The following is a 22,041-nucleotide window of genomic DNA, read 5'->3' on the forward strand; positions in this document are numbered from 1 at the left end:
CAAATGTCCGGGAGCATCCTCATTACAACACCAGACGACCTCCAATCCCCAAAAGATCCACGGACTCTTACTTCTTTAAATGAGATACTATCATGCTTGTCGTGGTATCAGTCCATTGAAACAGAACTCTCAAACTCCCTGACAGAGCTTCTCTCAAATCGTCAATCTATTGACGAGTCACTCCAGCAGTTAGAGGTTCTCGTTCCGCGTCTCGATGACCTTCAAATTGAAGCAACAAACTTTTCGACCAAGGTCTCAGCCACTGCGCAGACAGCAGAACGAGTGGGTGGACGTGTACGTTCGCTTGACGAGGAAATGAGACGCGTTGGAGAGGCTGCTGAGCGGGTCGGGCAAGTCATGGAACTGAAAGTACGTCTTCAAATGTCCGACCACCTTTATATTCAGTCAATACTGTCATGCAGTCTTCTCTTGCTCAATTACAGTCTTGCATCGAAAACCAAGACTGGGAGTCGGCCGCCAGATGTTGTGCGCGTGCCATGTCCTTGCCCTTTACAATCATTTCAGGGCCTTTTGCAGAGTCTGTTGTTGTGAGTAACTACTTGAAACATATCAGACTCTTCTCATCAACCCGAGCAGCCTACAGCTGAGAGTCACTTGCCTCCAGCCCAGACCCTGCAGGCTGCACGAGAACAGCTTTTATCCATTTTCAGGAGTCACTTCGAACAAGCATCTCGCGAACGAGATGCTGCAGCCACGACTCGTTACTTCAAACTCTTTCCTACTATTGGTTGGGAGGCAGAAGGTCTCGAGGCCTATGCATCCTTCGTGGTCGATCTTGTGCGAGTGAGAGCTCCAACATCAGCCAAAAGTACGCCATATCGGGCTTGGGCAATAACCGCATTCTTACATCTCACTTAGCCTCCTCACCTCTATACTTCGTGACTACACTTACAGCGTTACTGGAAAGTGTTGCCATGATAGTTGACCACCACCAACCGGTCGTTGACAAATATTATGGGGCAGGTAAGATGACGACTGTCATCAAGCGCTTGCTGGATGAATGCGATCGTGTTGTGCGGCTTACATTGGATAGCTGGAGAGAAGATAGGTCAATAAAGAGAAAGGTGAAGTATTTTAATCCATACGATCGGATGATGAGTTCGAGACCAGCGCCCAGTAGCTTCTAGATGTGTCCAGTTCTTCCTTCTCCATTGCACCTGCTCGCAAGCAATCATCCCAGGTTTCATCCCAAGATGACGATGAGTTTGACCCTCGCGAGATTGACAAACTCTTATCTGAAATAGCGGGTATGAGCGGTCGATGGCACCTTTTCCGCAAGTTTCTTGTGGAGCAGATACAGGTAAGCACCCTCATCCTCACAAAACCCACGTGAAGCTTATCATGCCAAGGACGAAGATGTTGAGGAAGATACTCAAAGCGGCCGAGTCACTCCTGTTTTACGAGGTCCCAATCATGAAGGACATCAGTCACATATCAACGACGATCTGAATGCTTGGGGCTCTGGCATTCAACCAGATCTACTACAACTCGTGGAATCCAGTCGATCTCATCAAGAGTTTGACGAACTTCTCATGACTTATTATGTTCCGATGGAGACATGGTATACACGTACTATCATCGACAAGGTATTTGTTCTCGCACACATCAGTACATCGAACTGAACTGTTCTGCAGGCTCACCGGTTGTCGTCTCCTGATCTATCACAATCGCCTGTTACTACTACAACACCAGACGATGTATTCTACATTCTCAAGACAGTCTACTCGCGAGTCCTGTCGGCGGGCTCGCTCAAGCATGTTGAGCGAATGACTGATCTCTTGAAGGACTTTATGGATCATGATTATGCTGGCGGCATCAAGAGGAAGCTTGATGAGGTTTATCGAACGGCGGCGAACACGAGCGGTGGCGGACGTGGGGAAAAATCTGAGCGAGAGTGCCGCACATCCTTCATCGTAGGTACTTTCCTGTGGACTAGGATTTTACGCTGACGCATTGTATACAAGATTCTCCTCAACGATCTTGATCTATCTTCTTCGCACATGGAGCGATTGACGAAAGACCTTCTTGGTCACCAAACTATAACACAACTTTTCCTGGATGCAGAACAGCCACACGTGAAAAGGGTAATCTCCAGTCTAACAGGATCTGTAGCTAAGTTCCGTTCGGCGCTGAAAGTATGTGCTTTCTTATTCTCACCGAGGATCACTTCACCGAACTAGATTTCAGGCAGGCGTAGAGCAGCTTTTCAACCAGCTTATGAGACCCAAATTACGCACCTTGATTCCAGACGTGTTCAAAGACGTATCATATGTACTCGACGAAGACTCCTATAACGCCGCAGAACAACACGACGTAGTTCGGAAGCGGTTTATTAAAACGTGGGAGGGATTGGTCGATGGGTACAAGGTCAACTTTCCGCCACAACGTCTGTGGCATATATTGATATTTGCACAGGATGCGTTCACAGACAATAACTACCGCGTGTTGTTTGGGCTTGCACTCGATGTCGTTGCTCGACCCTGGGAGAAGTATATTTTGACGCTACATTTCTCTGAGGTAGGCGCCACGCTTCTCCGTGCTCGTCTTGAAGGTAACATTAGTATAGCTGGGTGCCGTCCGTTTCGACCGCGACCTTCGATCAATAATGACATACCTCTCGTCTCAAACGATCTTTGGAGACATCCGGGAGAAGTTTGTGCGCTTGCAGCAGATCAGTTCGTTACTGAACTTGGATAATGTGAGTAAACTTCTGAATGGAATGTCATTCCAGTCACTAACGCGCTCTTTAGGAAGAAGACGTGGATGGGTTCTACAGTGGTTCAGGCATATCCTGGACTTTCAGTTTACAGGATGCAAAAAATGTCGTGGCATTGAAGGTATAAACTCACATAGCCTGTAGTGTTGTTGTCGAGGCGAGTTAGACTTGATGTGAACTCGATTCAGTTCGAGATTTACCATGGATCTTTGAATCACTTCGGAACAAACTCCTGCCCCCAGTGTGAATGGTGATGAAGGCTTCTCCCTTACTATCCAGTGCCGCAGGTTCCGTCTGCACAAGATCTTCACTTGTTATGTGGGTCATACAAGCTACAATTGATGGAGACCATGCCTTTGCAGAATTTCCAGATGCTCCGCACAATATGGGGACTGCCTCAGTACCAGTCTAATGCACCCTTGCATTCACCGATAATGGAACCGCATCTACTCAAAAGCGACAGAAGACAAATGCTGATGCAGTTGCCCGACCGAACCATAGCTGTTGACCCGAGCATCAAGCTTGAGTGGTTGAAGGAGCACTGGGAGGCTGCGGATGTCGATAATACTCGAGAATGGATGCTACAAGCGGTTCGTCGTTTTTTTCTGCGTGTTGTGGATGACGTGATTTTTGGGTGCAGATGACTTCGTTTCGTACGTCCATTGGAGTCGGCGAGACCCAGACCCAACTGGGACTATCTACACCTTCAATATCACAGCAGGTGCTCACCAACTCGACAGTAATCGCCTCGCGGCCTTATCTGCTGGATTTGGCCGCACGAACAACCTCAAAGTAGATGTGCGGCGCTGATCTTCTGCTACTAATAGCACTATCCCTCCAGCATTGTCTCTGAACCAGTGGTACATTCCTCGACACTGGAAACCACCGAAGAACGCTTCCGCAAGGAACTCGAACTGCACAGGAAGGATGCCAAGTGCGAGTTTTCTCGTTACGAAGATGCAGGTATACTACTTGAAGCAGCTGAAGGCACAATAGATATCGTTCGTTCTGGGAGGTATGTGATATGTTTCTGTCTGCAATTCATAAGATTGACGGGTATCATGTTAGCAAATAGAATATACATCTCCGCTTCTATTCCGCGTCGCTATGGATGTCTAGCATGCTCAAGCTTCACCCGTGCCTTCTGAGCGCATATTTCCACCCAGCAAAGAGACCTGCACTCTATGGTGCAGCAACTTGTCTCCGACCACACTTGAAGCACTCCAAGTCCTGAAGTTTATTTACAAGCAAGACCGCCTCAATTTTACAGAGGACCTGGTGGCTGACGAGCGGAACAACACGATGTTTGGACCTGTGACTCTCGGAGCAGTTGACGAAATGCTCCAGAATGTAAGGGACATTGATTATAATTGGTTCAAGATTTCCTGCGGAAGATTTCTTCGCGTCCAAGTAGAGGTTCATAACGGGGTGGACGAAATGTCGCCATTCTGCATCTGTATCATGGTTCTGAGAGGATGACGAGTTGGTAGGATATGACCGCGAATATTTTGCTAGCGGATAAGTAACGGTTGTTGTTGTGAATTGTATCATTTCCTGGGTGCAGACAGTTCTATTGAATTTGATCCTGATGGCACATGCCTGCAGGGGTTTCTGGTTTTGGCGTTCTTTTGGAATAAGTCCGAACTAGCGGTTCGATATGCTGCCTGTACTTAAATTTCAAACTCTGTGATATAAGCCCTCGATCATGTGCGCAACTAGCTAGGCGATTACTGGTACTTACAATGCCAGCCCTTAGGCATTAACTTCAAGCGTTTAAGCATCTACCACCGAGCTCGCGACCTCCGCCACTCCCGGGCCAATATACGTTACACGAGTACGTTCTGTTTTCCCATCTGATTTAGTAGTGACCTCTCGTCACCTTCGGCATCAATGATTGAACTCTTTAAATTTGAGACAAGCCAGCGCATCATAAAGCGCAACTTTTTCAGTTTTGCTTGCCGCCGCTCTACACTACGTTCAGCCCGTCGTCGTGGGCGTCCCTGGTACCTACTACTGTTTGCAATCCTCTCGACGGTCTTCACATGTGTTGGGATTGCGGCGACTATGCTTCGGACCCCGATTTAACGGACCTGGACACAGACTCAGCGGGAGATAGTAGTAGCCAATGTAGCGAGCATAGCAGTCTGGGCGAGGCGCCCAGTGAAGACAGTGCAGGTGACTATGGTGAAGAGGTATATAGTAATCACTGTTCGCCGACTTTTGCTTTGAAGTTCCAGATAGACAACCCGCGACAAAGCGTGTCAGGGCAGACAAAGGAACTGATACGGGAACGGCACCAGCAGCAAAAGGTTCTGGCAGAAGAAATAAACCTCCTGGTCTCATTGTCACTGTGCCAACCGATATTCTTCTCGAGGTAAGTTAATGAGCATTGCACATGCATCTTATTTGTTTCGATCTCTACTTCCAATCAGATCTTCGGCCTCTTGGAACCTGTAGACCTTTTACATCTGTTTGGCACCCACAAGGCTTTCCGTAAGGTTCTATCATCTAACAATGCAGTCTCAGTCTGGAAATCTGCTCGCGTCAACCGTGGCGGCGTTCCCGACTGCCTACCTGGCATGTCTGAGGTGGAATGGGCTGACCTATTATTTGGCGGCTCTTACTGTCAAGTATGTCTGGTTTCTGTTTACATCTTTTGTACTTTCATGACCGCAAGCTCAGGAATGTGGCAGGAAGGGAATTTAGGAGATAGACTTCGGTATCAGGCGCAGAGTATGTCCCCCATGCCTCAATGAGAAGTGAGTACTCTTTATTATTATCATGCTTTTATCTGGCCAACAATTCATCAAGCCTAGTCTGTGACGGCGCCTTTCCACTCGAATTTTCTGGATACGATCCGATCATCATGGATTTAATCCCATTCAGTAGCAGTGGGTGCTGTCTTACTATGGTTCATCAATGTCTGATCTTCCTGCGCAGTTGGTAGAGATGATCATAATCACACTACTGACTGCAAGCTTTTTTGGTCAGATGACGTTCCGAGAATGGCAAAAGAGCTGGAGGTGTACCTCAACCCAGGTGCCGAGCAAGCACTAGAAGACTTCAAGCAATCACGCAAATATGCTGATTCCGATATCGACGTAAGGTTCCTACAGGCGGTTTGACTAAATCTAACAGCTTCAAAGCATATAGCAGTCTGTAGCGCTTGGTCCAACAAGGACGATAATCGTCAATTGTCGCGTGCCCGCGAGCTTAGTAGCCAAAATACAGAGCTGTAAGTAAATTTAATCGACTTGTCATCTAATCATGTCTTGATCCTCTATCCTAGGTTTCAAGCTAGACTGGTCGGTCTTGGCCACGATGCCAAAGATGTGGAGCGCATGTTCGAGTATCATCACTATGGTGTGCTAGATAAGGAACTTACCGGTGCACGTCAGTGATCGGCTACATTTGAAAAGATTTGTCCTTATATTGTTGATTTCCAGGCTGGAAGCGTTTGATCCCAAAAGTCGAGCGTAAGCTTGCTGAATTGCAGGAAGAATGGCGCCTCGAGAACCAAAGAAAGGTATCGTCTGCTCGGGAGTCTCGCCTGTTGGATATGTGCCAGAAACATGTGCGGCCGTTGCCACAGGCTATCATACCTCCTCAAAATTTCTTGAAGCTATGCGATGTTGCCGAATTCATCAAAAGCCCACCCACTGAGGACAAAGAAAGCGATATTTATGTTTTCGCGGAAGGATTTCCTGAGTTTTGTGCTGAATATATGCATAAAAGGAAGCTCGAGCTGACACGACTACTTACCCTCTCCACTGATGTAGCGCAAGATACCACGACACTACGAAGCCAAGGAATCGACGCCCCTGATGATGTGTTATTGCAGCTGGCGACCTCCGTTTTCCAATGCACTCATCCGCGCTTCTTCCCCTTGATTACATGGGACAAAGTGCAGTATCACGCTCACCGAAGTTACGCGACGTCGGTGTTGACATCATCTTGCACATTTTTTATTTCTCAGCGTTGTGTTGCCGCTGCACGTTCTTTATTAAGCTTGGTCGGTCTCGATGCCCAAACTACGACTGCAACTACAATGGACGACCTCCAGTGTCGCTTTTTCTGTGCCAACTGTCCACCGAAGCCAGAGAATGGAGGATCCTTCCGGATGGCGATGAACTGGCGTCAGGGCGTTCGTCCTGTGTTTGTGACTTTGACTCTGTACTTACTGTCTTCTAGGTCTTCCATTATGTCAACCAACAAGATCCATCGCACAAAGAACCTCGTTGGGAGTTCTTGAGTGCCGAACAACTTCAAGTCATGCAAAGTTGGCGTGCGCCCGAATATCCTGGAGCTACTCAGCGGGTGTGGCGTTGTAACAAGTGCATGTATACCACGGAGATCCAACTACAAAGGTCACCGTGATTAAACATGCAATCGTAAGCCATCACCTTTCACCTTTCACTTTACCTTTTTTTTGACGCGTAGTAGGCATAAAATCACTACTATGACTGAAGGGATTGACTTTAGCTATGACCAAGGCATCGTTGAGAGACCGCCTCCAGCAACGAAGTTCTTCATTACCCCTCAGACCAAGAAGCCCTCAAAGTCAGGCACGACCCGGAAGTCTAAACCTTCTACCGAGTTGGTATATCTCTGCCAACATTGCAATGGCTCAAACCGGCCCTTCATGCTGGAAGGTGTCAAGCAGCACATCAAAGTCAAGTAAATAAGCATTTTTTCAAACGGTCCAGATCCGCTCCTTATTAATTTCAGGCACAAGATCAATTCCCCAAGTGAAGGGCCAGACTTTTGTAAAATCAAGTAATTCCAACGCACTTTAATTCTTCATAGCCTCCTCTTCATCTTTCGCTCTATACATACGACCTTTAACATATAACTCCAGCGGCTGCGTATGCCACCTGCATCCCTAATGTTCAAGTATATATATATATTTTTTTTTTTGAATCCTTGTTTATTGTCCGTTGGGGCGTAGCCCTATGTTAGACAGTACATGCAGTATGTTACTCTATGGTACTCGGTGTTTATCTAATCTGGTGAGGGGGTTCTGTAATCCTGGTCCGGGCTGGTGCGAGGATGATAGTGCCGTCTTAAGGCATATAAAGAGGGGATGGCTAAGCACTTAGCGCATTGTGATGGTTCTAATTCTTCTTTGGGGGGCTGACATCTCCGAAGGTGCTTGCCAAGTGTTTGGTATGAGCAATGAATTTGAGGACTGCCTTGATACTTTTCCCCTTGTTTAGGAGGTCTTTGAGGCTGTGCACATGTGTTCCAATCTCTGCTTTCATGATTGCTCTTTGTCTTGCGTGTGCTGGGCATGATAGAAGAAAGTGGTGTACTGATTCTTCTCTTTCCTTGCAGGCAGGGCAGAGTGGGGAGAGTGCTCTCGAAATTCTGTGAAGGTGTTTGTTCAGAGGGATGTGGCCTGTGCGGAGCTGGATGAGTAGGGCAGTGTGCTTTCTTGGGTACTTGTCTGCTAGTTTTGCGAAGCAGTTGGATGGGTAGGATGGGTCTATTTCCCGGAATCTGTTGCTACGTGGTGAGTTGTGCAGGACGGTTTTTGCTTCTTTGTTGATTGAGGCATTGAACATTTGTTTTATGGCTGATTTGCTTTCTGGGAGGGTAGCTGGCACGTTGTTAGGCGAGCAGAGTGATGTGGGGAGTAGGTGGGTGTCTGTCATTTCTCCTCTTGCTGCCCTTTTGGCTTGTTCATCTGCCTGTTCATTTCCAGGGATGCCAATGTGACCTGCCGACCAGCGTATAGCCAGTTTTCCATCACCCTCGGTAGGGAAGAGGGTGCAGAGGTCATCGTGGAATTTGTCCATCAGATAGTGACCCAGTTTTGACTGGAAGGCATTGGTCGCTCTAATTGCCGCTTGGTTGTCTGCTCCCAGAGCCATTGTCCTTCTTCCTCCTCTCGCTCTCATCTTGTCTTTCAGCAGCTTGACCGCAAGTATCATTCCTACTATCTTGCCCTCATACACCATGTGTTCCTCCTCCTTTCCTAGGTGGAATCTGCTCTCCCTGATTCTTCTCTCCCCTTCCATCAACACAGCTGCGCCTCCTATGCCTCCATCTATTACCGAACTGTCTGAGTACACCCTTAGCTCTTCTCCTGCTCTTGTGTCTTCCTCAAGTGACTTTTCCTTTGACTCCACTATCTGTACTTCGACATCTGGGGTCCACTTGGGGTAGTGGTGAATGGGGAGGATCGTTTCGGTGGTGTTAGGGTTGATCTTGAATTTAGTGGAAAAGTTTGTGTATCGGGGATGGGAGTCGTTTCTGTTTGGTGAAGTTGTGCTTTGCTAAATATTGGTGCGCTGATGCGACACCTTTATGTAGCAGGGTGGTCCGTGTGTAGGGTGGCCAGTCTCAGTGTGGCAGCAGTGGCATTGGCTTCTCAAGATTTGCTGAAAAGGGGCAGTATCAGCATGTGCATCAAGTAGGTTTGATGCAGTGGAATGCATTGCCCCAGTGATTAGGATAGTGGCCATCCTGTGGACTCGCACCATCTGTGACTGCAAAACCCCTTGCTCCTCTGCCTCCTGATTTGCCCCTTCCTTTTGAGATGAGGTCTGTGCACCACACATCAGCTGTGTATAACATCTTAGGAATGATTACTCCTCTGTATAGTTTTCTCATCCACCTCCCCTTCATGCCCTTCGTCGTTCTGATCATTCTCTGGCACATCATCACATACTTTGTGCCTTTTGCCAAGGCATATGCAGCATGTTCTTTGAAGCTGCAGTTCTCCGTCAATTATTATTCCTAAAAACTTATGTGGGTGTGAGGGATTAATGGTATGATTACCTATTGTGATTGAGGGATGATGCATGGGTTTCGATTTTCTGGGGTTGTCTTCATCTGTAGGTGTGCTTTCTTGACAGGCAGATCAGTGCAGTCTTGTCTAGTTCAAATTCAGTGTTGTGCTTGTGGCTCCACTCTAAGGTGCCCCCCAGTTTTTCCATCATGTTCTTGAGTTTGTTGTTGGCTTCTTCATATGTTTTCGCAGTGTGCCAGGAGGGCTATGTTGTCTATGAAACCTAATCCCATTTCTCCCTGTCTTGGTTTGGGGTCTGGAACTCTTAGGACATCTGCGTTGTAAAATATGAAGGCGAGGGGGGAGAGTGGGCAGCCTTGATCAATGCCGTTTTGAACGTCGAAGGGGGCTGATTTGAAGTCGTCAAATGATAGTGTTGTTTTGCGGTTGGACAGTCTGCGATGGTACCAGTCTATGTATTCTTGGGGAAGGCGTGCTTTCTTGAGGTTGTGGAGTAGCTTATTGACTATCACACTAGGGAAGGCTGCTTTAATGTCCAAAAAGAGAATAGATACGAAACTGTCCTTAGAGGCCCACACGCATCAGTGACAAACTTCATTAAGAGATGGAGTGAATCAGTGGTAGATCTGCCTGGGCGTCCTCCGAAATGCATTGGGGGGAGGAGGTTGTGCTGTTCTGAAATATATGTTAGATCGTCTGCTACACAAGATGAAAGGATCTTAGCCATTGAGTCAAGAAGGGTGATCAGTCTATGTGCTTTGGGGAGGGAGTAGTCCGGGCATCCTGGTTTTCAAAGGACGATGGTCAAGGACAGTTTCCACTCATCTGGATAGACTCTGAGATGGAAGGTGGTGCGAAAGATAGGGCCTAGATAAGGAACGAGTAGGTTAGTGCATTTGATGAATACTATGTTGCTGATTCCATTGGGTCCTGGGGCTTTGTGTGGACCGAGTCTCGCAATTGCTCTGTGAATTTGCTGGTTGGTTATTGGATGGAATTCGCATATTGGTGGTTTGTATTCATAGTTGGGGTCTATGAAGTTGTTGTCTGGGGGTGGACAGAAGAAGGTTTCATATAGGAGCTGGCTTTTTCATTCATTATCTTGTGTGTTGTTCGTGTTAGCTTCAGGTGCAGGTTGAGGGTCTTGAAGTGTCGTTATCCTTGTGTGGATTTGCTCTGCTGGGTTGCTTGTGGCATATCTGTGGAAGTTCCAAATGCCTGTCTCAGTTAGTGTTTCTAGCCATTCATCCCAATGTGAGTCCTTAGCCTTCTTGATATTTTCTGAGAACCGGTTGCGCACTGTTCGGTATTCTTCATGGATGGGGTGATTTTTCTGAGGTAGCTTGTTCCTTGCTTTCTTGCCGAGCTTGTGGACTTGCTTGTGTTCTTGGTCTAGGTCTTTCAACCACCATCTTTTCGAGTACGGTGAGGGCTTGACTTTCAGGACCTGCTCTTCTACGGTCTCAAGTATAGCTCCTGTTAGTGCTGTCAGCAATTCTTGGAACTGGTCTTGGTTAGTGAGCTCGGTAGGTTGTCCGATGTTGTCAAGTCGTGTCGCTAGGGCTTCATTGACTAGGTCCCAGTCTGCCTCTCTATAGTTCAGGTGTGGGGTTGGATTTGTGCGGTTGGGGTTGAGGTCCAGGGTGCTTATAATGGGGTAGTGATCGGTAATGACTGGTCTTAGATGGTACTTAACTTCGCATTGGGTGAAAGCATTTACAAGGGCCTCTGAGCAGAAAACATTGTCGGGGCAGGTTTGGTTCTTTGTGTTCGAGGCCTCAAGTGTGGCGACGTCGGTTGGGAGGACTTGGGTGAGGTTGTACAGTGCTAGAAGGTTGATTAGTGTACCTGCTGAGTTCAGGTTATCCGCTGTGAAGAGGTGAGTGTTACACGTTAAGTCCCACATGGGGTGGTGACGGTTGAAGTCTCCCATCCAGATTATGTGCTCCGCGTCATCTTCTGTGCCTTGAGCATGGTCTCTAGTCTGGTTTCAGTGTACATTATGTTCAGTATGCATATGACATTCCAGGAAATGGAGGATGTTGTCGTGGTCGCATGGGTTATATACATTATGGATATGCACCTTTCCGAAGGGGCCCAGTAGTTCAATTGCCATGATATTTGAGGAGTTGATTTTTATTGTGTGCCATTTGTTCTTCGAAAGTCACTTGTTGATGAGGATGATCGTTTGGGTGCAGTCTGGGCTGGTGTGGTGATGTGTTGGATAGATTACGTCCCAGTAGCGACCCAGATTTGAGGTATTGGCAAGTTTGACCGGGTTGAGGTAAGGTTCCTGTATACAAGCTATATCATACACATCAGGGTTTAGATTACAGATTAGATGTTCCCATGCGCTGAGGGATTTGTGTAGATTTTGCTGCCAGATTTTGAGGTCCATTCTGTTGGGGGGATCGTTAGTTGTGTCAGGCATTAATCCCAGCTGTGGTGGTCAATATCACTGTCGGAGATGATTGGGTGGTGTGGCGGGGGGGGGGGGAGCATGTCCATCAGTGGAGGTTGGTGGTTTCTGTTTGCTGGTGCAGGTCTGGAACTGCATTCCTGGGGAGCTTGCTGGGTGTTTGTACCCCAAGTGTCGGTGAGGCGAGCTTGGGTGCCTAGGGGTACTGCAGTTAGAGTTTGTGTGTTGCTGGTTTGTCTTGTTGTGTTGTCGGCGGCTGGGGACTGTGTTCCAGTCCTCCTCATGGGGTGGTGGGTGTCATTGTTCAGCTGGGTAGGTTTGCTGCTGGTGGTGGTCGATGTCAATGTTGGCTTGGGTGTGTCTGCTCATTTCCCATGTTAGCAGGTCCTCAGTAGGGAAGTATATGTACTGGGCTTCGTCGTTTCTGTTCTTGTGTGTTTCCCATTTCGCTTTGAAGGTCAGGCATTCTCAGCTCCAGGCTGCGTGTCCGTTTGACTTGCAGTTGACGCAGTGGTAGGCTGCTGCATTGTCAATCTTGCAATCTACAGTGTGGTGCTTCTTGCCACACATGCTGCAGGTGTTGTGTTCCTGCTGACATTCCGCAGCTATGTGCCCTCCATCAAAAGTGTGACACTTTAGACATCTTGTAGGTTTAGGAAGCAGTTTGCGGCCATACACCTTCTTGCCCTCTATGGTGATTCCATGTTGAAGGATCTGGTTGGCTGAGGTCTTTGAGTTGAGGGATAAGGTGATGTGAGTGGTCCTTTGGTTCAGATTTCTGCGAGCGATGGGTTTGATGTATCTGGCCTTGATCACTGATTTTGGTTGAAGGCCACCTTTCCTTTCAATTTCTGAGGTCGCCACTGGAGAGGTTGGGTTGAAGGATACAGGGACATTTTCAATGATGAGGTGGTACGTGTGGTCTTTTATGATTACCTCTGCTCTAAATTGTTCCAGGAAGTTGCTTCTGTTCCCTGGGATGCTAAGCCAAGCTGCTGATTCCGGGTTGCTGAGTTCATAGAGAATGCCGCCATGGGCGAGTTTTCTTGCTGAGAGGATTGCCATGTTGGAGGGGAGGTCCGTTCCTGTGTTTTTGAGTAACTCAATGGCCATTTCAGCCTTTGCAACTAGTTGTGCCTCTGTAAGTTCTCAGAGGGAGTTGACACCAGTGATGAATCTTTTGCTGATGAGGATTTGTCTTGCCTGTGCTTCGCTACGTGCTAGGATTCTGGTTAGTGGTGCAGGCATCCCCGACTTTGTGGCATTGGCATATGATTTGGGTCCTTCAGACCGTTTTGTGCTTAACTCAGTGATCTTGGATTGAATGACACCCTCTACTGCTTTCTCTATGCCTTTTGATGATTCAGTGATATGGTCATGCACCTCATTCATGACCTTGTCTAGAGCAGTTGTTTGCTTGTCTGTGAATTCTGCTAGTGCCTCCACCTTTTCATCTAGCGTTGCTATGGGTCCACCCATGAGTGCTGCTATTTTCTCTACTAGTTTGTTGGTGTTTATGGTTTGCTTGATTTCATGGGCTATAATAGCAATTGCCCTTAAGGCTTCAGTATGGGTGGCCCCTAAGGTAGGGGATAGGCTTAGTTTGAACAGAGCGAGGGTTAAGTTTTCAAGGGTGCCTCTGCCTGTTGATAGGATCAAGCCATTGGTGCTTAAAAACTTTCTCACTGCTGGAATGGTGGTGATGTCCATCCTAATGTCTGCACCTTCTACATATTCTTTTAGGGTTTTGCTTGGGGTTAGTAGGGTTTTACTGGAAGTAGCTTTGTTCTTTCTAGTGAGAGGAGCTGAGATTGGTGGTGGCGTTGGAGTGCCGCCACGCGCCATTTCTATGGATATTATTAGTTGAAGAGAGGGTAAAAGTTATTGGGAAGTAAGTTCTATGGGGTTTGGGGTTGGCCGAGGTGATCGGCGGGTCGCCGTTTGACGGCGTAGGCGCTGTTGGGCGCGATGTTGGGGTCTGGTTTTCAGGGTCCTAGCCGGGGTGCCACTTGGTACCGGTCCAAGAAGCGATATGTTCAAGTATATACCGAGCTCGGTCTTTGATCCAACTGCCGATCTGTAATTGATAGATAGATGATATCCTGAATCCTTGAATATCTGACCGTCTATCATTTCCGTTTCTCTTGTGATATTGTCTTCGGAACATGTCAATAGGACTCGGAGTCGTTATTAATCATAAGTGGAGCACGTCTCTGAGCCAAAGCGGAGCATGAAAGGGGCTCGCGCACTCATGGCGTTGACACCAATTGGATATTATTCCAGAATTCTTACAATATGTAGATAGATATCTGCTGGTCGTGTATTAGTAACTTGCAAATAATCGTCGCATGCAGAGTCCCTAGCTTCTCATTGGCTGGACTACCGGTCCGTATCACTCCCGAACTCATTTCTAAATCGCGAGGTGAACGAGGTTCACTTCGTTTCAACTCGTTAGTCCGAACTGTGTCAATTTACCACCTCGCCTCTGCGGCAACATTACACGTAGGCAAAAGAGATATATATTCCGTGATGAGATAGCCAGGCAGTCAATGAGAATGTGTAGAAGTGAAGGGCGGGATGTATGAATTAAGGTTCATCCTCGTCTTAAAGCGTCTAGTCTTGCTTGGAGGCTATCTTCATCCGATGGGCCACCCCCCGCCGTGTCGTCGCCTTTGGGAGAGCCACTTCCGCCAATCGATTCTCCCAGTGCCACCGGTCTGCGTTCCGTCAGTGGTGACGATATTGAGCCGAGACCAGTAGGTGCGTCCGTGAGCTGCAGATGGGTGAATATATGAGAGATAGGGATGGCACCACACTTACTTGCTGAGAAAGGTTGACACCTATTTCGTCAAGAACCTCTCGTAATATCTTATCACCTTCTTCCTCTTCATCTTCAGCATCATCCTCCATAACATCGTCCACAGCGTCCGACATTATTTCTTCCTTCATATCCATCATCGAGCTCTCCTTTTCAAACTCATTCATGATCTTCTGGATAGCTGGGAGGTTTAATCCCCTGTTCATCGATGCCATGGCCTAGAAAAGGTGTCAATGAGGACGCAGGGTTGAACACGTGAAGAATCGCCAAACGCACTCTCGTGGCTCCGCGCATAGCATCTGCCATTTGTTGATTACTTCTTAGAGTCTGTATCCTTAGTCCAACGGCTTGTAATTGCGTTCTCATTTGGTAAAACTTCTGGACATAGCGCCGAGTGCGAACGAGGTCTTTCGCCATCACTTTACATGCGTTCTACTGAAAACATTGAAATTAATACACAACGAGGGAAAGAAAAGTACCATTTGGCCAGCTTTGGCACTCCTCTTAATGTCTGCCACAAGCTTCTTCTCGCTCTGCTCGAGCTTTGACCGTTCGCGGTCAAGCTCTCGTTGTGCTTTGTTCAATGCACGCTGATGTTGTCGCAATCGCTCGGCGGGCGTGACTGTCCTTCCAAATAGAGTTTCCTTTGAAAACATTAGTAGATGTTAAGTGACAATTTGAGAGCGCACTATGATATTCATGACAACTTGCGTCCGGGTGGTGAAGTTACAGCTGCAGGATTGCTGCGCGCCTGAGCTTGGGTCTTGGCGTTAGCTACTACGTATCAATTTAATTACGTAATAATTTCGAGCGACGTTGAATTCAAATCATTCATTGAAAACGTGATCAGACCCTATTCTAGAATCTAGACGTGGTTAAGCCGTCTGCCTAAACACTATCCGTACCTAGTAGTTCTGTACTCGAACTGGACGCGAGGAGTTTGGAAGTTACAAATGGCGGACAGACAGACTTGGATAGTCGATATCAGGTAAACATACCCAAACCATACTTTAGATACAAGTACTGACCACCAAACCACACAGCGCCCCAAACTCGATGCTAACTGGACCACGGCACACTTAAAACATGTATCTAGACGTTGTTTGGACCTCTTGACAGTTCAAGCTACCTCTAGACTTCCACCAAGTCCTCTGTCTTAGTCTTACGCCACATCATATCCAGCCACCTCGGTCGTCCCTATCTGTACCATCTAAGTCGCTCTGTGGTGTCGTTGTTCATTTGACAGTTGCCATGGTCAGCTCATGCTTCCTAGACATGCTGATGCCCAGCGCTGGTATGTTGACATCTCATCTTCACTTATAAAGCTTACATTTTATAGACAAAGACCTTTAGCAAATTCTCGCGTGTGTACTACAATATGGTGAACACTGTCTACTGTGACTGTGACTTCTGGACTTACTTACATGGTTACTGCAGTTCTGATTATCCTCGCCGCTCGATCTGTTGGTCCTTTGTCATGGTGCGCTCAAATTCATCTCAATTAGTGCATATATGCACATAATAATGGTGTACATCCTTGATAGCATCATGAGCATGTGTCAATTGAGCTTGCACCAACATTAATGGACTCAATCTCACGTGTTACGCTCACTATTGTGTTCCTTTCACTGAGTCTTCACGATGCCTCCCAATTGCTTTGTCATCACTGGTGAGGAACGCGGGATGCGATCTATTATATCTTTCACCCAGTCTTCACAGGATATCTGATAAGTAATTTGAGTTTTCTCCGACGGACACACAAGGGAAATGGACAGGGTTGTTTGCACTGCATAGCTGAGTATTCCTGGCACATGACAAGAGACTGCGCAATGTGGCGGTTCAACTAGTAGCGTTTTCTATCTGCGTGTTTCTCGAATAGTGGCCACTACAGGGCGACCTGTTGCACCTCTTGTTACTGCTAATCATACCCTATCTAGATGCAATGCAGACTCGATCCATACCCTGTCCATACCTGAGGAGATATATATTTGATTCCTATCAAGACACAACCTCGAGTATGGTTTATCTGACAGGCCTCAAGCTAGACATTAGTTATTACATCGTACTATGTAGCATCAGCTAGTACCATATCATAATTTATGATGAGGTAGAAGGGGTTGTCCTGCAAACCCTGAAAAATCAAAATGAGTGGCACATCTACTACTATGCAGATGAAGGGAGCGGCGATGATGGTGGGTAAAGGTTAGCGGACATACTATTAGCAGTTGCTTCGAGACCCGTAGCCCCCAACTGTGAGGGTGCGAGAGCGTTAAAGGTCGGACACAACTGATCCCATGTGTTTGGAAAGCAGTTCAGCCATAGAAATTCGGTTTCTTCACAGATAACCTACCTGGCGCTTGTTACATATTTGTGCGGGTTTCAGAAGGACTTTCAGCCATTACCACAGCAAAACCGCTGGATATCAAGGATTAGTAAGCGTCGAATGATGGAATATACGTACGGGTCCTCCTAGACTGGTCGTCGACAATGTCAACTCTACCACTTTGTTAGCCTCGAAAATGATGACGCTCTCGTTTGGCATCAACTGAGTAAGGTCTTGAGCTCCGCTAAGAATTTGGAGTAGGACAGGAACGGTGGGGGCTGCGAGTGAGACGTTATTGATGTAGAAGTTTCCGTCGACGGCGGAAACCTGGAGGTTGAGGTTGATATCAGCCGCTCCATATTCTGGAATGCCAGGAGCACCGGGATTGATCAGGGCATGCAAATTGGTCTCTAGCAATGGGTTCGTGGATGTTGTATTGATCGTAGTCGGGTCGGCCTGCGAGGCGTCTTTGTAGCGTAAGATAGCAGAGGTTGTTCCTCCCTTGAAGGATGCATTGGCCGTATTGGGAAGGTTGGGTATCCAGTAGTTGTCTGTCCGTTGATCAGCTACCAAAACTACAGAGTAACGTTGACTCGCATAAATTTGGAGCTGATCTACTACCAGAGGTTCAGTCAGTTGTCCATCCACTTCGATGACGGTCAAGCTATAGCCATCGATGGAGAACTGGAAGTTTGAATCGCACGACGTTGAAACAAGGCGCAAGTGATACCGCTTTCCCTGCTCGACGCTAATCACAGCGAGATCAAACATTGGTCCGCCTGCATATCGACCGAGTCCATCGACGAGCACAGAGTCAGTGACATTGCCTATGATATAGCGCAAGATGGTGGCCTCAGCATGATACCTAGAGATAATACTTTAGTCGGGCAGACCACCAGCGTTCATGGAACTTATCAGTCGGAAAGTGTAATCACGGTGCTTTCTGGCAATGCATGATGGTCAGAGGATTAATATGAACCAATTTTTCGCTTACCATCGTCGACGTCGTACATGTACGCCCGAGGGTCGTCAGGATCATAAATTACCAGTGGTCCCCTGAGACCATCACACTGTTCCACAGGACAGTCCTTTAATGCGCATGCAAGGTCGGAGTGACACTTGCATATTGAATAGAATAATGACTATGATACCAGAAAGTGCCTGCCTGATTCTGGGCGGAAAAGGAGTGCAAATAAGAGTGGTTCTGCGCAATGGGGCATTGCGTGACGGAGGACGTCCCATTGGCATAGCTTGTCCCATTCTGGTAGATACCGTGCCAGTGCTGCGGCAAACAAGGTTAAAAAGTCAATCGACATCAATGTTGACGATTTGACGTTGCTTACGACACTAGTACTCGTGAACATCGAGGTGTCCGTGAGCTCGCTAGCCACCTCAATGGAAAGTCATCTCCCTATTATGAGGTCAGTGCTGGTGCACGACGAGAGGGTCGATAGAAGCTCACCTTCTACGCTGAAATCAAGGGTCCAGGGAACACGCCATTTACAAGAGTCGCTCTGTTAAAAAATTAGGAGCGAGGTTTGAAATCATGGCGGTAGACTCACGAGCGTTCGAAGCCATTGGGAGCGATGACCTTATTGCCTACGGTAAGTTTGGTTTGGGAGCCGAGCTCACTGAGATAACGGGTAGGATTGTGAACGAGATATTATAGCTGCAGCATTGATCGATGAAATACAAGAAGCGATTAGAATTGGAGTAAACATCACGATAGAAAACGCTCTCGCCAGGAGAGCAGTGGAATGAAGAAAATGAAGATGATGAGAAGACACATCTCTCTTCGCAGCGTTTATCCTGGAGCGGTAGATAGCCTTGAGAGTGTTTTTTCGAGCGATGATCACCGGCGTGTGATTACGCGGCAAATAGTTGCTCAATGACTACTTCGCCCCGTGCATTTGAATATAAACAGCATGCCCAAGAGTCAGAATCAGCAGCAGCCAGCCAACGCGTGGAAGAATTTTGGCGTGCCACGAAGACACGACTCAGACACAACATGAGATACCTCAGGCGGCCAGAACAGCCAACTGACCCATAGCAGTCCTCGTGCTGGGTTGTGAGAGCGGTCCGATGCGATTCTCCAATCGCAGGAAAGAAGAATGCAGATGGCTGGTAGTGACCTCTCGTCAAGCGTACCATGCGAGAGAATCGGATTAGAGTGTTTGGAAGGAATGATCACACGCTGAAAGAAAGCTCAGTGCTGGCCTTTTCGTGTGTCTTGAGAGCGATAAACGCAGATATCGATGACATCTGTGTTAAGCATCGGTTTGAAAAAATGGAACTGGCGAAATTGCGGACGCTTTATTCCAGTATCTGACCGATAGTGTCGCTGTAATAAGTGTGAGTAGCGTATCTTGTCAGAGCACGGGACCACGGAACCACGGGACCAGGCAGTGATCGGGGAGGATGCAGGAATAGAGCATGCTGTGCCTACCCTGCGGCTTCATTCCCTTTTAGTCACGATCAAGAGCTTGCTGTATTATAGACAGGCTTGAGTTATATCGATGCTAAAGTCAGACTTAGTACCTGTTTAGACGCACACGTCAGCTTGCTGCAGACCTGAGATACTGACAACGGTCACTTCTTGTGTGGTTATTACAAGATTGCGCACACTGGCATTGGCAGACTAAATTGTATGGGCCAGATTAGTTCGCAACCAAAAAAAACCATTGGATGCATGTCTTGATAGAGACCTGAGGGAAAAAAAATGATCAGAATGACAATTCCGGGACCGTCACCCCTCACGGAGTGGGACGTCAAGTCAATGTTAACATTGCGCCTTCCATTAAAAGAGGAATTACCAACATCATTTTGCTGTTGGAAGTAAATAAAGCATTGCAACGCCAGTATTCAGAGCAGAGACTCTTCGTCGATGATTCAATATTGAACTCATGCAATGGCTTTGCCTAAAATGGGACGGGAAGTTGGCATGCAAAGCCTATATATCGTCAACAACTTCAACAAGTGCAGTGAATGTCGTGTTAGTTAAAAAGGTGTAACAACCTAGGATTGGGGCCTGGTCGCCGCGGTAGGTGCCCATCAGGACCTTGGCGGCGGCCAACTGCGCACAGAACGCTCAGGTGTCTCGCCACAGAAATTTGAAAGGTGAGGCGGATGATTGTTGCGACGCGATCATAAGGGGTATTCCGGCTGCAGTGACCACGAAGGACTTATCAGCAATGAGAATCCGTCCACGGCTGCCAGGTTATGGCAGTGACGCTGACTGCAGAATGAATCGCGCGACCGCAGACAGTCACAGTTCAGTTTTTGTTAATTCTTGAAGTCGCCTGAAATAACCATAACTGAGGAAGTGAGCAATGGCCCTTGGCCCACGCTGTTGTCCACTTTGGCGTTTGCCACATGTCAGTATTTGAGATGGCAATGATGTGGCAGCATGCGCAGCACTGAAAACCACTATGTAGATTCATACAGACGGTTAGGGTCCGAATAGCGCGCCGTTTCATATGCACATGTTTTGGACCAAACAGATGACCTTCAAGGGCCTGTATCCAGTTTGGGAATAATCTGGATATGGCCATCATCTTCTCGTTTCCGCAGTGAATTAACATCCTATGGAGCCTGATGCAGTCGGACTGCATTGTGATCTAACCTCCTGCCACGAGGTTGACTTCCTACCAATCAAGTGCCACTGTAACAAGGTGTTTTGTAGGTACCACATCTCCCCTGATAAACACACTTGTGCGTCACTGGATCATGATGGGCCTTCCGAGGGACGTGCCCCCGTCGTAAAACGCCAGAGATGTGCTCTTGGAAATTGCGAGAAACCGAGCCTTGAAAGTGCTATCAGCCAAGAGGCTAACGTCGAAACGAAACCAACTTCATCTACGGCATGCCCGAAATGCCTTCTGTCATTTTGTATCGAGTATGTCTTCCGGAATCATTTTATACAAGAAACTCAACCGGCTAGTCATCGTCATCCAGATTTGCACTCATGTACAGGTCTGCAGAAGCAGGAGTCCGATGAGAAGAAACATGCTCAAAGTATCCTTGCACGCCATTTTTCCAATCCACCTTCACATACTCCCCTGGCCATTCGACGCACAGTGACGCTTCCTACGGACCCAAAGAAGTTGGCTCAGATACAGAAAGTTACACTCATGAAGATGCGTCATAGTGCTATTGCAGGGGACCCTAGGGACAAACCATCCACCGTACCTGTCAATGAACGCCTGCACATCAAAGCTCGATTGGAGGTGACTGGGATGCCCATGCAAGAACGCGTACTTTGGTTCAGGAAGGTAACATCCATCTTGATGGGCTTATATGTGGATTATCTCACTTTTGGCTTGTAGTCCGTGGTCACGGGCAGGGCATTGGACCTGATCTCGGCGAATCTTGGGGTTCCCTCCTCGTATCAAACAGTTAGTGAAATTTGCCCAAGAACACGATCTCGATAACCTCATCGTTCTGTTAGCCGTTATGCCTCATAGAGAAATCAGTCTCAGATCCTTCAAGTTGCTCACCCCTCCAGAATGATCTGTTGTTGTCTGAGCAAGTGGAGGACACTTGTACTGTCATGTTGTCGGCTCTTCCTTATAGTCGAAGTGATTGATCACTGAATGTCGTGATACTCGTCTTGATCTCAATTTGAATTTTACGCTGGATTTGTCCACAAGTCTATTGAATCGTAACAGTGCCAGCACCAGCCCCCGACTTGACTGACATTCCTTTGTGATTCCGCTGTCAATTCATGATGTTCTTCGCCTTGTAGATGTCCAGTCTTGCTAACCCAAGTAGTAAGTATGACATGACAGAAATCTGTTGCAGGTTCGAAACCCGCCTTACTTTGGATTGCCGTGGTGAGACCCGGACACCAGACAGCGATGTCAACAGAGAAGTCGACGCAAAACTCTAGAACGCTCCATAACGAAACGCTTGAGACACCATGCGCCATGCAGGAGCGGCCTACTGAAGCATACATAACGAAAAAGGGGGCTCAGCGAGAACCGAATGACAA

At 47.5% G+C, this 22,041-nt stretch overlaps 6 protein-coding genes across 6 annotated transcripts; 3 read left to right on the forward strand and 3 right to left on the reverse strand.

The window, feature by feature from the left end:
- Positions 1-3: 3 nt before the first annotated feature.
- On the forward strand, positions 4-2,864 carry BJ212DRAFT_1257766 (COG4-domain-containing protein; the record flags this gene model as incomplete). Its single annotated transcript, XM_041329890.1, has 12 exons — positions 4-369; positions 423-548; positions 598-829; positions 880-1,085; positions 1,142-1,321; positions 1,386-1,607; positions 1,656-1,934; positions 1,986-2,156; positions 2,209-2,388; positions 2,437-2,538; positions 2,588-2,719; positions 2,772-2,864. The coding sequence occupies 12 exons, from the start codon at positions 4-6 to the stop codon at positions 2,862-2,864; spliced, it is 2,289 nt and encodes a 762-aa protein (XP_041199567.1).
- Positions 2,865-5,415: 2,551 nt separating this feature from the next.
- Positions 5,416-6,854, forward strand: BJ212DRAFT_939 (uncharacterized protein). Its single transcript, XM_041344394.1, has 9 exons — positions 5,416-5,496; positions 5,549-5,622; positions 5,678-5,838; positions 5,884-5,972; positions 6,027-6,130; positions 6,184-6,263; positions 6,330-6,445; positions 6,517-6,641; positions 6,714-6,854. Exons 2-8 carry the CDS (start codon positions 5,604-5,606, stop codon positions 6,560-6,562), a joined length of 615 nt encoding a protein of 204 aa, XP_041199568.1. The 5' UTR covers positions 5,416-5,496; positions 5,549-5,603; the 3' UTR covers positions 6,563-6,641; positions 6,714-6,854.
- A 5,524-nt stretch (positions 6,855-12,378) lies between these two features.
- On the reverse strand, positions 12,379-12,975 carry BJ212DRAFT_1258211 (uncharacterized protein; the record flags this gene model as incomplete). Its single annotated transcript, XM_041329924.1, has 1 exon — positions 12,379-12,975. The coding sequence occupies one exon, from the start codon at positions 12,973-12,975 to the stop codon at positions 12,379-12,381; it is 597 nt and encodes a 198-aa protein (XP_041199569.1).
- Positions 12,976-14,503: 1,528 nt separating this feature from the next.
- Positions 14,504-15,429, reverse strand: BJ212DRAFT_1442996 (Snf7-domain-containing protein; the record flags this gene model as incomplete). The annotated part of the gene is made up of 5 exons (XM_041337760.1): positions 14,504-14,683; positions 14,731-14,946; positions 15,005-15,160; positions 15,208-15,372; positions 15,418-15,429. 5 exons carry the CDS (start codon positions 15,427-15,429, stop codon positions 14,504-14,506), a joined length of 729 nt encoding a protein of 242 aa, XP_041199570.1.
- A 1,364-nt stretch (positions 15,430-16,793) lies between these two features.
- Positions 16,794-18,840, reverse strand: BJ212DRAFT_1442997 (Cupredoxin; the record flags this gene model as incomplete). Its single annotated transcript, XM_041337761.1, has 9 exons — positions 16,794-16,859; positions 17,190-17,916; positions 17,987-17,990; positions 18,046-18,121; positions 18,169-18,333; positions 18,395-18,434; positions 18,521-18,565; positions 18,614-18,682; positions 18,794-18,840. The coding sequence occupies 9 exons, from the start codon at positions 18,838-18,840 to the stop codon at positions 16,794-16,796; spliced, it is 1,239 nt and encodes a 412-aa protein (XP_041199571.1).
- Positions 18,841-20,469: 1,629 nt separating this feature from the next.
- On the forward strand, positions 20,470-21,701 carry BJ212DRAFT_1307846 (uncharacterized protein). Its single transcript, XM_041333865.1, has 4 exons — positions 20,470-20,946; positions 20,992-21,322; positions 21,377-21,445; positions 21,499-21,701. The coding sequence occupies exons 1-4, from the start codon at positions 20,636-20,638 to the stop codon at positions 21,634-21,636; spliced, it is 849 nt and encodes a 282-aa protein (XP_041199572.1). The 5' UTR covers positions 20,470-20,635; the 3' UTR covers positions 21,637-21,701.
- Positions 21,702-22,041: the final 340 nt, after the last annotated feature.

Source organism: Suillus subaureus, assembly GCF_016647635.1.
Source record: "Suillus subaureus strain MN1 chromosome Unknown BJ212scaffold_1, whole genome shotgun sequence".
In the NCBI taxonomy this organism is placed as follows: domain Eukaryota; kingdom Fungi; phylum Basidiomycota; class Agaricomycetes; order Boletales; family Suillaceae; genus Suillus; species Suillus subaureus.

Coding starts and splice junctions, on each gene's coding strand:
- BJ212DRAFT_1307846 (XM_041333865.1), top strand. CDS start 20,636: ATGGAGCCTGATGCAGTCGGACTGCATTGTGATCTAACCTCCTGCCAC. Junction 20,947..20,991: donor CTTCTGTCATTTTGTATCGA/GTATGTCTTCCG, acceptor TCAACCGGCTAG/TCATCGTCATCCAGATTTGC. Junction 21,323..21,376: donor GCGTACTTTGGTTCAGGAAG/GTAACATCCATC, acceptor TTTGGCTTGTAG/TCCGTGGTCACGGGCAGGGC.
- BJ212DRAFT_939 (XM_041344394.1), top strand. Junction 5,973..6,026: donor AGTAGCCAAAATACAGAGCT/GTAAGTAAATTT, acceptor CCTCTATCCTAG/GTTTCAAGCTAGACTGGTCG. Junction 6,264..6,329: donor GCCTCGAGAACCAAAGAAAG/GTATCGTCTGCT, acceptor CCGTTGCCACAG/GCTATCATACCTCCTCAAAA.